Source organism: Ochotona curzoniae, unplaced genomic scaffold, assembly GCF_017591425.1.
Source record: "Ochotona curzoniae isolate NIBS_2020 unplaced genomic scaffold, NIBS_Ocur_1.0 contig_21, whole genome shotgun sequence".
In the NCBI taxonomy this organism is placed as follows: domain Eukaryota; kingdom Metazoa; phylum Chordata; class Mammalia; order Lagomorpha; family Ochotonidae; genus Ochotona; species Ochotona curzoniae.
The window spans coordinates 3,377,753-3,393,708 of record NW_024465322.1 but is presented as its reverse complement, the minus strand read 5'-3'; the positions used below and the strand labels follow the sequence as shown (position 1 = coordinate 3,393,708).

At 46.0% G+C, this 15,956-nt stretch overlaps 1 protein-coding gene across 4 annotated transcripts in view; it reads right to left on the bottom strand.

Moving 5' to 3' along the window:
• LOC121150371 (gamma-secretase activating protein) overlaps positions 1 to 15,956 on the bottom strand; it is a 69,226-nt gene that overhangs the window by 19,102 nt on the left and 34,168 nt on the right. For 3 of the 4 annotated variants that reach the window (XM_040971217.1, XM_040971214.1, XM_040971216.1), the window contains 5 exons: positions 13,191 to 13,283; positions 12,855 to 13,072; positions 10,471 to 10,540; positions 9,726 to 9,808; positions 5,078 to 5,131 (listed from right to left, as the gene is read on the bottom strand). In XM_040971217.1, coding sequence (XP_040827151.1) covers positions 5,078 to 5,131; positions 9,726 to 9,808; positions 10,471 to 10,540; positions 12,855 to 13,072; positions 13,191 to 13,283 — 518 coding nt within the window. The remainder of the gene's footprint in view (positions 1 to 5,077; positions 5,132 to 9,725; positions 9,809 to 10,470; positions 10,541 to 12,854; positions 13,073 to 13,190; positions 13,284 to 15,956) is intronic. The other variant, XM_040971215.1, reaches the window with a different exon arrangement.

Below are 15,956 nucleotides of genomic sequence, written 5' to 3'. Positions count from 1 at the left end.
CCTTCAACACTTTTCCTTAATCCGTACTACTGGTTTAAACAATGCTAAAGCAGCAGTTGTCCAAAGGCTTGCATTTGTGTTTGGTTAAAAATAGGAGATGGAGCTGGTAGGGTGGCATAACAGGCTAATCCTCCACCTGCAGTTCTAGCATCCCAGATGACCATTGGTTCTACTCCCGGCTGCTCCACTTCCAATCCAGCTTCCTGCTTATGGCCTGGGAAAGCAGTAAAAAGACAACCCAAGACCTTGGGCCCCTGAACCCATACTGGAGACCCAGAAGAAGCCACAGGCTCCTAGCTTCATGCTGGCTCAGCTTTAGCCATTGTGACCATTTGGAGAGTGAACCAGAAGATAGATGATCTGTGTATGTAACCGACTTTCAAGCAGAAATAAATCTTTTAAAACAATAGATGGCTACAGAGGAGGCTGAGATTCATCTTTGAGCTGTCCTAACTGCCTGGCGGATACCAGCATGCTCCTTAAAACAGAAGCATTATGGTAGCTCCAGCATAACAACCTAAACCATGTTGTACCCGGGTGTGGAGGAAGGAGAGGCATGGTGTCTGCACAGCACAGGCTCACACTCCTGGAGCTCATCAAGGCAGCCATCCCATCAGCTCGCAGTCTCGCAGGCCCTCCTGCACCCCCAGAAGGAAGCCGCAGCAGCCCACACACAGACAGCCACTTCAAAAGAGCTCATAGGGCTTTAAAAAAAAAACACACCCAAATGCTGTATAAGAAAAATTCTATCCGGGGATCTGATTACTTACAGGTAATCAAGGAATGACCTGGGAGCAACTTTTGTTTTTCATAAAAGAATATTAAATTTTGATTGATTGTGTTGCTACATTGATCCAGACACAAAACACAAATGTCTTGGTTTTTGGTATTTTTTTTTTAATAAATACTGTATTTCCACCAGAACATGCTCACTCCTTTCTCTTTCTAGGTGAGTTACCGCTTCCTTCTCACATTAACAGGATCTTTAGTGGATCCTCTTCACACTGTAAGATCAAGGACAACTGTCAGCCTTGTATACAGTTGCTGTTTCCCCAGAGAAAGCCAAGGTTTACAAAGGAGTGAAACAATAGCGAGGATGATCTGGCCTTTGAAGGCGAGCACCTTGTTTCAGTATCAGTTCTCATTTCACTTTTTCAAATAGTCTTTGGGGACGCACTTGTAAAATGAGGCAGTCTTTAACCTTGCAGATGACAATCTTAGATCTGATCTCTACATCCTAGCCTGCTCATGTATGTCTTTGTCCCTCTGGCTGTAACGAAAATCCCATAAACTAAGGGGCTAATGCACAACAGAGAGGCTTGGGCGGATCTAGTGAGAGTGACTGCATTTTCCCAGGAACCTCCTGAGGCAAAGGGGCCGGTCAGCCCTCAGGGGCCCCTGTTCTCGGGCACTCCTTCTGATCCTGAGGACTTCTGCCTCAGGGCCTCATCATCTCCGCGGGAGTCAGCCTCCTAAATTCACTTGTGAGTGAGTGTTGCAAGCCACAGTAACATAATAAACATTTGTAAAGTGCTCCTAAAATGAGCAAGAGGAGAGCATGGATTTCTCTCCGTTTGCCTCTCCCTCCCCCAACTTCTGAGAAACAGGGAAGGTAGGCACGGAACACAGGGGCCAGGGGAGGGGGGCGTTCCCTGGATCCTGGGGGACAGGAGCCAAAGCAAGGATAGCCTCCACATGGAATCTGTGCTTCAGATCACACCTGCTCAGAACCAGCTAGGCCTCTGCAGGGGAGGAAGGGTCGGGAGTAGGAAGCACCACTGTCCCCAAGCCCATCATAGGATCATTAAGCTGGGGTTTGGAGGGGAGGAGGGAGAAGTGAGTCAGAGGCAGAGGCAAAGGCAGCAGGGGCTAACAGTGTGGAATCATGCAGGCAACGAGAGCTCTCAGGGCTGGCATCCTGTGGACTGGAAGGTACTGATTAGCGCCTCCATTCTGGGTGGGGTGGAGAGAACAGCTCCAACTAAATCGGGTGCAATCTTGGCGTGAATCTGTGCCATTCCCTGCAGTCCACCTCTGCCTTTCCTGATAGAGCAGATCAGTGTGGAAAAGGTTATAAAGGAGACCTTGGGTCTTCCAGCTGGTCCTAGCTGACCACTGCACCAGCACAGGAACCCTGCCAGGAGCCACTCAAGAGCTCCCCAGTGGGGAGTTAAGTAGCAGGTGTAGGCTGAGCAGTAGCAAAGCAGTGTGCAGAGTGAAACCCGGAGATAATTACCATGGAGGAGGATGAGGTGGGAAGAGGCAAAGATGCAAGGACACAAAATGCATCGTAGCACACGCAGAGCCTCAAAGCAAACTACTTTGTTCCTGAGCAAAACCAAATCTTATTCTAAGAATATGCCAATGGGTTAAAAACAAAAAAAAAAAAACCACTAAGGGAGCCAGCTGCTGCCTGCATCTGAGTGCTAGTTCATGCCCTGGCTGTTCCACTTCTAATCCAGCTCCCTACTAACACAACTGGGAAGGCAAGAGCTGATGACCCGGGTATATGCATCTGCTCCCCCATGCAAGACGCTGGTGGAGTTCCAGGCTCATGGCTGCAGCCTGACCCAGTCCTGGCTGTTGCAGCCATCTGAGGAGCGAACCAGTGAACAAATCTCTCTCTCCTGCTCTCTCTCTTTCAGATAAATCTTTAAAAACTTTAGGAGAAAAATTCTCATCACTTTTCTATATGTACTTAATTCTTCATGTGAAACTAGACCATATCAATGAGGTTATGGTAAAACTGACAAATTTCCCAGAATATAAAATTACCACAACTTCTTTGATGATCAACCTAGCTATAAGAATCCAAAGCCATAAACATGAATACAGTCCTTTCTCTCATCACCCTCCTGACATCTAACTTTAAGGAAATCAACCACAAGATGCTCCTGGCTTTTGATAGGCTCAGCTCTGGCCACTGCAGCCACTTGGTAGATAAGATAAAAGCAATGCAGTAAAATCCTTTAGAGCCACTACAAGTCATAAGTTCGTCTGGCAATATATATATATATATAAAAGCCTAATTCAATATCTATCCAACATTTCTAGATCACCATTGCTGCAGGGTACAATATGCATCCCTATGAAAAGGACCAAGAGGAGAATGTGGCAAGGTGTAGAGTGCTAGGGGGCCTTGACTGGAGCTGTAGCGTTGTGGGCATCATGTCAGACACTTGGTACAGCAGTGAAAATGCCACTTGGATGCCCGCCTACCTGCCCATTTTTGGGGACCCCTAGGTTCAAGCTCTCTGCTGCCAGTTTTGCTTTCTTGCTAGCGCTCACCCCAAAAGGCAGCAGAGGTGGCTCAAGCACGTGGGTTTATGCCACCGCATGGGAGACCTGGATTGAGTTCCAAGCTCCTGGCTTCAGCCTAGCTTGAACTCGCCCTGTTCTAGGCACATCTGGGGAGTGAACCAATGGAGGGAAGATCCCACTCTGCCTCTCAGATCAACACACACACACACACACACACACACACACACACACACACACAGTTTGGTGGGATCAACGGGAAAGGCAGAACCAATGAAAGGATGAGTCTCTTAATACCTTGCTGACCTCTCTTCTCGCCTTTGCTTTCCTACATGAGCAGGACTCCACAGTGGTCCCACGCTTCTATCTACACACACAGATGGTCAAGTGTATCATTAAATGACCCTTCTTAAAGCTACACGGCCAGCTTCCCATCTGCCTTCTCTTGCCACCTGCCACGCATCCCTGTGACCTCAAATGCCCGTGACCTTCCCCAGCTGTCCAGGCCTGGCCTTCCCTTTGTGGATTTGGAAGAATGACGTGGAAATACAAGACAGCAGCACCCTGCCAAGAGCTGAGATGTCCCAGTCCACACCAGGCTGTGATTACCAGCAGGCAATGCCAGAGACAACAAAGGAGCTTCAAGGAAACTGTAGTCTTACTACACACATCTTTTTTCTACTTCCCTCCCTGTCCACCCCCGCTCTATTATATTCCCCCAAATCTTCTGAACCCAGGAGATTTGCAAAGATAACTCCATAATGGCTGAGTGTATGCAGAAATTGGTATGTAGGCTACACAGAGGCCACTCCTAGAGCCAATGCAGCTCTCTCCTGCCAACAGAAAAGCTGTTCTCAGAACCAGAAGGAAATGAGACAACCCCGGCCTTGGTGATCTAATGGTTTCTGAACCGGAAATTGTGTGTGTGACACACAGAGTGAGCATGCATGGACATGCCTTTTAAAAAGTTTGCGAGGAAAGACTCTCACCCACTTATCCATTCCCCAAACTTCCACAAGAGCCAAGGCTGGTCCAGACTAAAGCCACAAGCCAAGATCTCAACCTGGGGGCCAGTGACATGGCACAGTAGGCTAAGTCTCCGCCAGTGGTACCAGCATGGTTCAAGTCCCAGCTGCTCCACTCTGATTCAGCTCTCTGCTTATCATCTGGGAAAGCAGTGGAGAATGCTTCTAGTCTTTGGGCCAATGTATCCATGTGGGAGACCTGGAGGAGGCTTCTAGCTTCAGATAGGCTCAGTTCCAGCCATTGTGGCTATTTAGGGAGAGAACCAAAAGACGGAAGACCTCTCTCTCTGTTCCTCCTTTTCTCTCAGTAAATCTGCCTTTCAAATAAAAATAAATAAGTCTTTAAACAAAAATAGGTAACTCAATCGGGGCCTCCCACGCGGCTGACAGAAACCCAAGTATTTGAGCCATTCCCTGCTAAGCTCCCAAACTGCATGATCTTAAAGCAGGATCAGACGCAACACTACATGGAATACAGGCTTGCCCAACAGCATCAAACACTGCCCTTCAAAACAGCGCCCAGGCTCCCTGCAGTTCAGATGGTGTGAGGCGCAATAGCAGGGGCTGGTTGTGTGTGGTTTGGGCTGAACAGTTACTCCCACTTTCCTTCAGGAAACGTTCCGAATCCTGTGGCCCCAACCCCTTTCCCTCCCCAGCTGTCCTGCAATTCCCTTTGGAGTCACCACCACACTGGGGGCAGCAGAGGCTCAGCCAGGCGCGCGCGCGCGCGTGTGTGTGTGTGTGTGTGTGTGTGTGTGTGTGTGCGCGCGCGCGCGCGCCTTGCACAGACTTACTCGCATCACAGGCAGGGCGATCTCCTCCGTCACAAGGGTGACACCAGGGATTTCCTACAATGGGGACAAAAACACGCACACATCTGCTCAGTGCATCAACCATCACAAGCCCGAGACTTCAGGAAATGTTCTCTGCACACAGGGCAGCAGAGGGCGCCTTCCAGTTTGCGATCCTCCACTTTAAATAAACCTCAGGATGTAGAAATAATCAGCAAGAGCAGCCTGGCTCTTCAAAGTCATGGTACCAGCAGCCGACAAGGTCTATAATGAAAGAGAAAGACTGCACTTCTACCTAAGAACAAATGGGTTTGCACCACCCAATGTAATAATAAAGGGGAAAGCACCCTGAGTCATCTTTCTTTTGTTGCTGTTCTTTTAAGTAGGGACCACACTGAATAGGAACGTTGGGCACCTACAATTCAGAGTCAGGAAATCATCAGTTTCTACAGAGCCAGCTGAGCCACCACGTGCTGTCTCAGCATCCCCAACCAGAGCATGGGTTCAAGTCCCAGCTGCTCTGCTTCCCTTTCAGCTCCCTGCTAAAATGCCTGGGAAGGCAGCAGGTAATGATACATGTCCTTGGATCCCGGCCACCCAGGCGGGAGACCAGGAGGGAGTTCCCAGCTCCTGGCTTGTAGAGCAATTTGGGGAAGGAACCCAGTGGCTGGAAGATGGATCTGCCTCTATCTTTCAAGTAAACAAATAAATCTTTTAAAAATAAAGTTTCTACAGGACTAACTCCATACCATCTAAGACACAAGCAGCTCATAGCAGGAAGGTTTAGGACAATGTGACACTAACTGAAATGCAATAAAATGCTCAACTTTCCAGGCTGTCCTCTAGTGTGTTAATTTCATAATTAGCCTCTCAACGGCAACTCAGATTTCATTTCCCTAAGAGGCAAAAATGAGGAGCAAGGCAGGAGACTGTAAGAAAGGAAGAAAGCAGCGTTGGTTTGGGTCTTCAATGATCTGGACTGTAGGGCATCAGAATGATGGTCAATTGTTCTGAAAATTCAAGTAACTCAGTCTTCCACTCATCTACCTCAAAAGATCATTAACATATACTACAACTCAGGGTTATGAAAAGCATTTTTAAATCAATGTAATTGGCAGCAGGCATATATGGCTAGCAGTTAAGATTCCTGCAGCACGACCAGCATGCGCAGAAGCTGATTGGGGCGATGGACTGTGCCGGACCCTGTACTGGCATGCACACACAAGAATCAGGTCTGGGATCACTTCAGACAAAGTTTCACTGAAGATCCCTCCAACTGAACTGCTGATCTCAGACCCCCAACCATGAAGAGACTGTGTCAGCCAATAGATTCTGAATAGATTTCATCGTGCTTGGAATGAGATTGGCAGCAATTCAGAACTGCTGAACTATCAAAACTGCTTGAGCAGGACCTTGGAGCATACCCCACATTGGGAACCTGCTATGTGGGAGGCTGGATGGGGCTTCTCCCTTTGTTTCTTCCCTTACCCCAGATATAGAAAAATGATATAAATACATATTTCCAGTTTTCTACCAAAAAAAAGTTTTCATGAATTGGCTTAAAAAAAATTCCTGCAGCTTACAGAGGAGTATGTCTGGATTTGATCTCTGGCTCCAGCTCCAGCTTCCTGTCAATGCAGACTCGAGCAGACAGCAATGAGAGTTCAAGTAATCAAGTTGTTGCCACCTTGTGCACAACCTGGGCCGATGTTCCCAGCCTCTGGCTCCTGCTCCACCCAGCCCTGGCAAATGTGGCCATTTGGGGAGTGAAGCAGGGGACAGGAGCTTGCTTTTTCTGTCTCTGCCTCTCAACTTTTCAAAATTGTTTTTTAAAAAAATAATAATAATTAGAACTCAGGATTCCATATGTACCAGAGCACGGTATCTTCTAGTATCATAAGAAAAGCCAGATCAGAGTGTGTTATTAATGTTGCCTGCTGTTGCCTTTTTAAAATTAGGATTATAGCTTTGAGAACATTTGCAGATGACAGCCAGGAAAAGGAAATGATTTACAGCATTGCGTAAGATCAGCGGAGACCCAGAATCTCAGGATAAGAAGAGATCTAGAGAACCTGCTCTAACCACAAGATGTTTAATGTAACATGGTAAGCCCCAAGATAAGCTCAGCAGACAGAGGTTAGAACTGTGGGTTTCTTGATACTGAATTTGGGAAACTTCCTGCTGTGACTCCGCGTAGACTCACTATGGTCCCTCTGCCCCCGAGAAATACAAAAGTGAACTGTGGCACAACAGGCTGCTGCTCTCACCCAAGAGCCCGCCACCCCGGGGAACCAAGGACGTGGGCCCTGCCTGGACACATCTGACCACAGGACACAACAGCAGTGGGTGGTGAGGAGAGGCAGCCAAGATGTCAATTTCCTGACCACCCCACCCCCGGCCCCAGGCAGTGTAGCCTGCACACTTCCTGCCACTTAACCACAGCAGAGTCCCGTCAGTGTATTCACAAGGGTTGTTTAAAGAAAACCATCAGAGTCCAGACGAGGGAAAACTCAGGTCTTCCCCTAACAGCTCTACAGTGAGACAAGAAAATCTAACAGTTAGGTGGAGCAGACCTAAGCAGAAAACGGGCCTTCAGGAAGACCACGCTTAGGGCATATCAAAAACTTAAGACATCAAAAGTGCACACTTGATCTGTATTTTTTTAAAAAAACTTTTTAGATGTTAATTAAATATGAAATGGAAAGTAGCACAGCTTAGCCTAGGAGATATTTTCCTATGTCTTTGTAAAGCTTTATTTTACTTGGAAGACAGATTCTTTTACAGAAAGTGAAGGAGAGACAAGGAGATCTTCCATCCACTGGTTCAATCCCCAGATGGCTGCAAGGGCCACAGCTGAGGCCATCCAAGCCAGAAACCAGGAGCTTCTTGGGCCTCCCATGTGGGTGCAGGCACCCAAGGCCTTGAACCATCCTTTACTGCTTTCCCAGGCCACAAGCAGGGAGCCAGGTGGCAAATGGAGCAACCAATCACGAAATGGTGCCCATATGGGACGTCAGCAATTGCAGGCAGAGGATTAGCTTGCCATGCCACCATGCCGGCCCCTCCTGTGTCTTTGTATTTGCAAAACTGAATTAACTTCCCCAAATATCTTTCTCATGTAAAGCTCTGTCTCCAGACTAAGCCTCCATTCAGACACCTAAACCTAAAGGCGAAGAGGGAGAACTTTTTCCGGATACAATCCATGCAAGGTTCTCACTAACTGCATCAAGTTCAAGAGAAAGTAGTTTTAGCTGGGTATGTTTTACTGGAAATGGAAGGATAGGCCAGAACAAGCTGCTGTTTGTAATCCCAGCAACCATCATGCTAATGTGTTTGCGGGTAGCAGCCCGAAGGCTTGGGCCCCTGCCACCCACGTAAGAAACCCAATCCTGGCTCCTGGCTTCACTCTGGCCTCGCGCTACCTACTGCAGGCCTTTGAGAGGGAAACCAATGGACAAAAGACCTATGTCACTCTGCTTTCCAAATCAGTGCTAAAAGGGCCGAGTCCATAGCAATAGAGAGAAAAGGTTGAATTAAATGAATTTGCTTAAAATTGCTGACTTGGAAGCCAGCACGGTGGCTAATTCTCTGCCTTTGGTACTAGCATTCCATATAACGTCAGTTCATGTTCCAGCTGTTCCACTTCTGGTCCAGCTCCCCAATAAAGCACCCGGGAAAGCATCAAAGGATGAAGCAAGGCCTTGGGCTCCTGCACCCACATGGGAGACCCGGAAGAAGCTCCTGGCTCGGCGGGACTGGCTTAGCTCTGGCCATTGTGGCCATTTGGGAATTAAACCAGCAGATGGAAGATACTGCCTCTATTTTTCTCTGCTACTTTTCCTTTCAAATAAAAATAAATCTTTTAAAAAATTTGCTGACTTATTGGTCTTAGAGCTCTCCAGCCACCACAGAATTTCTTCATGAAGCTGGGAAACAGAATCACAAGGCTTTGATCTGCCTCGTAGGCGGGGGTGCAAGACACACTCATCAACAAAAACCTGAGTGACAGTGCATCCCAGACACTAAAAACATTTAAGATTTTATAAAAATACCACAATAGAGGTTAGTTTCTCCTTATACAAATATCCTACACCTTATCCTTCAGTTTCATAGTTTTGTTTTGGTTTTTGGGTTTTTGACTTATTGTAATTGGTTTATTTTCACTGGAAAGGCAGATTTGCAGAAAGGAGAGACGGAAAAATCTTCCAACTGCTGCATCACTCGCCAAACAGACTTAATTCCAGAGCTGAGCTGATCCAAATCCGGGAGTCAGGAGCTTCTTCCTGACTCCTAAACAGGTGCAGGGTCCCAAGGATTTGGGCCATCCTCCACTGCTTTCCCAGGCCACAAGCAGGGAGCTGGATGGGAAGTGGGGCAGCCGAAACACAAAGCCGTGCCCATATGGGATCCCAGTGCTTGAATTGGGGAGCAGGGAAACAGCTAATTGAGCCATGGCATTGGGCCCCAATTTCATGTTTGATATAAATATTTTACATATGTTTACATATATATATATATATACTTTGGCCAACAGCAAGGGATAAGAAAATTCCAACGTCACAATCTCGGTTATGGTAACAGGGGTGGCCAACTACAGACTCACTGCAGTGGATGGATTTTCATGTCATAGGAACTTAAGGCATGAACTTACTTCATTCCACGTGTGCACAGACGAATACAGCAACAGTCTGTCCAGATGACTTGCCTCTGGGTATACGCTCCAATATGCAGAAGCTGAGATTCAGAAAGTGGGGGGAAATGACATGGTTTAAGAAACTGTCAAGCAAGCAGCTGGTGTTATCATTTGACCAGATCAAGATAAGCAAGGCTTCCATTGCCCTATCTTCAAGCCGCTAACCAGTATGATTTGTATAGATCAACTAAAATATTCACGGGCCTGCTTTTCAAAAGGCGCATGAGTTTTTTCACGAATATCACATTTATTTTTTTAAAGAAGATTTACCAAGTTCAACAGAAGGGGGAAAAAAATTTTAAATGTTCTGAAATGTCAAACCATCATAAATACACACACACATTATACAATTGCCTGCTTAAGAGCAAAGCAGGACTTCAAAAATTCAACATTTGTCAAATTCTCAGACCCACTTCCTATGGGCCCAACCAACACAAAACTGGGTAGGAAAGTTTAAGTTTCCCAAAACAAGATCACTACCTGAAAAGTCCTATCTTCTATGTCATCTGTGAAGAGCCACAGCTTCTCACAAAACCACTGGAGGAGGAGCTCTAATTAAGCTGCTGGCTGCGCTTTTCTTTCCAACACAAAAGTACCCTAAGCAGGCTTTCACCAGATGGAGACATTCATGATCCATGCACGGGCTTCCCCCTTGCAAAAGGGTCAAGCGTCGGACTCAACAGGGCATCCCTACAGCACTCACCAACGATAAACTCTTGAATGAGGTCAAAGGAATGACAGGCAGGAACTGGCTCGGAAATCCACTGAATAATCTTCAAAAACAAAGAAGTCATAGGCTGTAAATCCCTGTTCCAGCCCACAGAGGTACAGACACATTGAGATCCTTTATTTATGATTGTTTTTTTATTTTTTGAACTCTGTTTTGCGATTGCCTAAGAATGTGCTCCCTCCCAGGCTTGTCAAGTCGTGTAAAGTCTGATAAATGAGATCCTGGCTCACCCACCATCTTTGTAATACACGTCCTTGTCTGGGGTTCAGATATCCTGTCTTTAACCCTGTGCATGTCTGTTTTCGCTAGCATGCACCAGGTGAGACGGCCAGACGTCTGGTGGAGAGGAGCTGAGAGGTAGAGCGGAAGAGGGGGTCAAACAGAAGCTGACTCAGACCCCGTGGGACTGTCACTCAGGGCACCCTTGTGAGCCACACTGCACTGCCTGTGCCAGCAGACATGAGCCCTGTTGTAGCAGCCACCCCAGTCACTTATTCTCCATAGCACTCATTCACCCTAGAATTCATGGAAGACCTGGGGTTGGCCAGAGGGCACTCTGACATCTCTGCTTCTCCCAATAGGCTCTGTGATGCCATGATCCATGTACTTGTTTTCACAATTAGATCATTTAACAGAATTTACTAGAGGGGCTGGAGCTGTGGCAGAGTGGATAAAGCTGCCACCTGGCACACCAACATACCCTATGTTCTAATCCCAGCTGCTTTAGTTCTGATCCAGTTCTGTTAACATGCCTGGAAAAGTAGCAGAGAATTGCCCCATGTTGCTTGGGATGCTGTACCTGCATGGGAGACTTGGAAAAAGTTCCTGGCTCTTAGTGTCAGATCAGCCCAACTCTAGTCATTGCAGCCATTTAGGGAGTAAACTGGTCAATGGAAGATTGTTCTGCAAGTCTGCTTTTCTAATAAAGAAATTTTAAAAACTTTTAGAGACAAGTAAGCTACAGGTCAAAGAGTGCTTTTGAGTCCATAAAAGTCAAGTGCTTTGGGAAGAGTCAAAAGCAGCTCTCTAAAATATTAAAACTCTCGATACTGAAGAGACAGCTATAGAAGACCATGAGAAAAGTTGGCAATATACGCAGGTTATTTTGGAAGGGTATTTTTCAAGTATTGATCTCCTGAGAAAGTTTAAAAGGTAACAGGAAGCCAGAGATAACACATCATTGTGGTTTCATGCAAGAAAAATTACTTTGAACTCTAATTAACTGAAGTGCAAAAACAAGCAGGGGGCTTCCTTGCCTCACTGTACACCAATGTAACTACATAAATGCATGTTTCTGTATTCTGAATTGACATACAACGTCTAGTGCATTTTTTTTTTCAATTAACCTAGCACTTATCGGTCCTAACAAAGTGATTTCTCTGCCTTCCCAGGATAGCCATAAAAACAAAATGATAGAGAATGGCCAAAGTGCTTCACAGAGATTAATGTAACTTTTCCCCACTGAAAAGTGGAATTTATTTCTGGCATTGTCGTGACTGGCCATGGTAACTGGAACAGTCCATGGTACTCAAAACAGCAGGTATCTTTAGTCCAAGGTCTTGGAGAGATCCATAAAAGATTAAAAAGCCCCTGGGCTGGCGCAGTGACACAGCAAGCCAATTCTTCATTTGCGGAACCAGTACCCCATATGGGGACAGTTTGAGCCCTAGTTGCTCCAATTCCAATCCAGTTCTTTGCTGAGAGCAGTGGAGCATGGCCCAAGGGCATGGGCCCCTGCACACACATGGGAGACCCAGAAGAAACTCCTGGCTCCCAGCTTCAGATGGGCTCAGCTCTGGCCATGGCAGCCCATCTGGGCAGTGGACCAGCAGGTAGGAGATCTCTGTGGCTCTTCCTCTTTGCAACTCTGATTTTCAAGTAAAAATGAATTAAAAGTCCAAAAGAATAAAATGTTCAAATCCAGAGAGCCCAAGTTTCTCAATTAGTAATAATTTATCAATAAGAACAATTCATCATGTTCAACCGCTAATACATTTGGTATTGTGTATTTGCCCATCTTTAAACACACTTTCATTTGAAAGAGAACAAGAAAAAGTCAAACACAAATTTCCCATCCATCTACTGGTTCACTCTCCTCAATTGCCAGGGCTGAGCCAGGGCCAGGAACTCAATCTTTGGTCTCCTGCCTGGGTGGGCAGGGACCTAACACTTAAACCATCACTTGCTCCCTCCCTGGATGTATATGAGTTGGAAAGTAAAATTGAGAGCAGACTCAGACCACCCCCTGCCAAAATAAAATAAACCCAGGCACTCAGATACGGCATACTGGTGTCATAACTGCCACACCAAATCACTGCTTCAATCTGCCAAGATCCAGATGTGAGCTGTGTTTATACCTTGTCTTCCAGGAGCCTTGAGTCTTGGCCACACGAGAGCACACAGTGCAATGCAGCCATCTTCTCACAGTCTTGGCAGGTGTTCCATAGGAACTGTAATAAATACGACTGGTTCAAGTGCGCTCTGTAGAGCTTTCCTGAACACCAATCCACTACCAGGGACCCTGGCAGGGATTGTAATGGATTTTGAGGTAGCAGGTCAACCATTTCACTGTTTCCTGGCAAAAGAAACAAGAATAGATCAGCCAATAAAAGCACCCTGTCCTCCAAATGAAGACATTGATATCAAGGTCACTTCCGTGGGTCATACCCAGCAGAGGCAACCCAGAGCCATACCTGTCAGAAACAGACTATGGCAGGCCAGGTCTGGGTGCTGAATATCAAGCAGGTGGAAGAAACGGCCAGGTAAGTAAACAGCCACGTAGTAATCTGTAGGGGAGAGAGAAGAGTTAAGACATCAACACAGGGTGTGCAGCTAGTGACAAAGCCATGAACATGTCCTTATCCCCAACAGGCTTTGGATTTCTCAAAAAGTGTTCATCAATGTATTCCCAAGCAAGCTATGTGATGCCAGTATATTTCATCCTGCTAGCCAGATTCCAAAGGTATGATACCTATGGTTTTCTAAGCAAATTATGGCTTTACGAGAACTAAAGGATTTAAGGGTAAATGAGAATTGTAAATAAAAAACAACCTACACAAATCAGTCTTTAACGTGGAAGATTGAAATTGGCTTCTCCCAACTTAGGAAAGCCTTCCTTTCCCGCTTTTGGTCTGTTCACTCTCACCACCATCAACTGGTTTTTAAAGCCCCCCTTAAGTGGATGGACATTGGAACAAGCTGTGAGGAGTTGGCATTGTGGCACAGCAAGTTAAGATTCCACCTGTCATGCCAGCATCCCCTCTGGGTACCAGTGTTAATGTGTCTTGGAAGCAGTGGAGGATGGCCCAAGTGCCTGGGTCCCTGCACCCACATGGGAGACCCCCCCCGCCAAAAGCCCAAAGCTCCTGGCTTCAGCTTGGCACAGCCCCAGTGGATGCAGCTATCTGAGAGTAAAACCTGAAGATTTCTCAGTCTCTCCTCCTCTAAACGCACCTTTCAGATAAAATTTTTCCAACAACTTGGCACAGGCACTGAGACCCATTTCTTTGCATAGCTAGCACTCTAGAATTCATCCCTGCATTTATTGCTTGTACAGAGAACATTTGTCCCTAGATTGAGACTTTGGAGGATGAGAGGGTGCAAGTAGCTTTTTTTTAGAAGCCTAGAGAAACAAACATACACAGTAGTAGTGTGTACGCATTCAGATTTTAATTCAGCTCATTAGACTCCCCTTCTTGAAGCAAAGCCACATGTTGCTCACTGGCAGGTCAAAGACATGAAGGGTTAAAAAGCTCTAACCAACCGACTCAGACGCGTCCTGTGGGTCAGCATTGTGGCACAGTGTGTTAAGCCACCACCTGTGATGCCAGCATCCCACATAAACAGTTCAAGTCCCAGTTGCTTTGCTTCCGATCTGGTTTCCTGCATACACAGCCAGCAGATGGCTCAAGTGCCGTCCTGGGAGACCTGGATGGAGTTCCAGGCTCCTGCCTTTGGCCAGGCCCAGCTCTGGTCACTGTGGCAATTTGGAGAATGACTCAGTAGATGGAAGATCTATCCTCTGCTTCTCTTGCGCTATGCTTTTTAAAATTTATTTTTATTACAAAGTCAGATATACAGAGAGGAGAGACAGAGGAAAATCTTCCATCCAGTAATTCACTCTCCGAGTGCAACGACCTGTGCTATGCTGATCCGAAGCCAGGAGACAGGATCTTCCTCCAGATCTCCCACAGGGATGCAGGGTCCCAAGGCTTTGGGCTGTCCTTGACTGCTTTCCCAGGCCACAAGCAGGGAGCTGGATGGGAAGTGGAGCTGCCGGGATTAGAACCGGCGCCCATATGGGATCCTGGCACATTCAAGGCAAAGACTTAAGCTGCTAGGCCACGGGGACGGGCCCTATGATTTTCAAATAAAAATTTTTTTCAAAAACTTTGTTAGTGTTTTAATCAACATAAGCCCCTTCTAAGAAGAAAAAGATACAGGGAAATTATACATCAATTAATAGTAAAGCTGTTATTACTCAAAAAAATTTGTTAACATAAAAAGTACCTATAGAATGGTTTTAATCTTTTTTGCTTGCTTTTTTTCAAATATTCTTTATTTTTTATTGATTACATTGCATTATGTGACAATGTCTCATAGGCTCTGGGATTCCCCCAACCCCTAGAATGGTTTTAATCTTTGGGATAATTTTGTGCTGTAAATTGAAGTGCATACCTGTGTATATGTACACCATCACATGCACATATGTACGTGAAATATGCATAGAAATATGCATAGAAAATAATCCTTTTCATCCAAGTATTTATAAATATAAGATCAGCTTAGGCCTGGCAAAAGTCCTTGGCTAGCACACACCAGGATCCCATATGGGCGCCGGTCCTAATCCCATCAGCCCACTTCCAATCCAGCTCCCTGCCTGTGGCCTGGGAAAGCAGTCGAGGACGGCCCAAAGCTTTGGGACCCTGCACCCACGTGGGAGACCCGGAAGAGGCTCCTGGTTCTGGAGCGGCATAGCATCGGCCCGTTGCGCTCACTTGGGGAGTGAATCAGACAGAAGATCTTCCTCTGTCTCTCCTCTCTGTATATCTGCCTTTCCAATAAAAAATAATAAAAATAAATCTTTTAAAAAATAAATCTTTTAATATGTATATATATAAGAATACTTCAAAAAATTCATGGAGAATGAAATTAAAAGATGAGTTTATCTTTGTAAGAAAAGTTGAAATCTGTCCTATAAGGAATCTTCAGAAAGTCCATAAAACTGTGAATCATGGAAAAACTGCATTCTGGCAGTGGTAAAACCAAGAAAACAAAAACAATTTCTAGTTCATGCTTACATTTCCCCCCTCCCCCTTGATGTTTTTATGATTTCAGATGCCCCAGAAGGTAGGAAAGTAGCAGGAATTTTCAGTTAGATAAGCTGACCCTGGGCTATCACAGAAGCACAGTGCGATTCTGATATCCTGGATTAGCTAAGTTTGTCTGGCATGAGATTC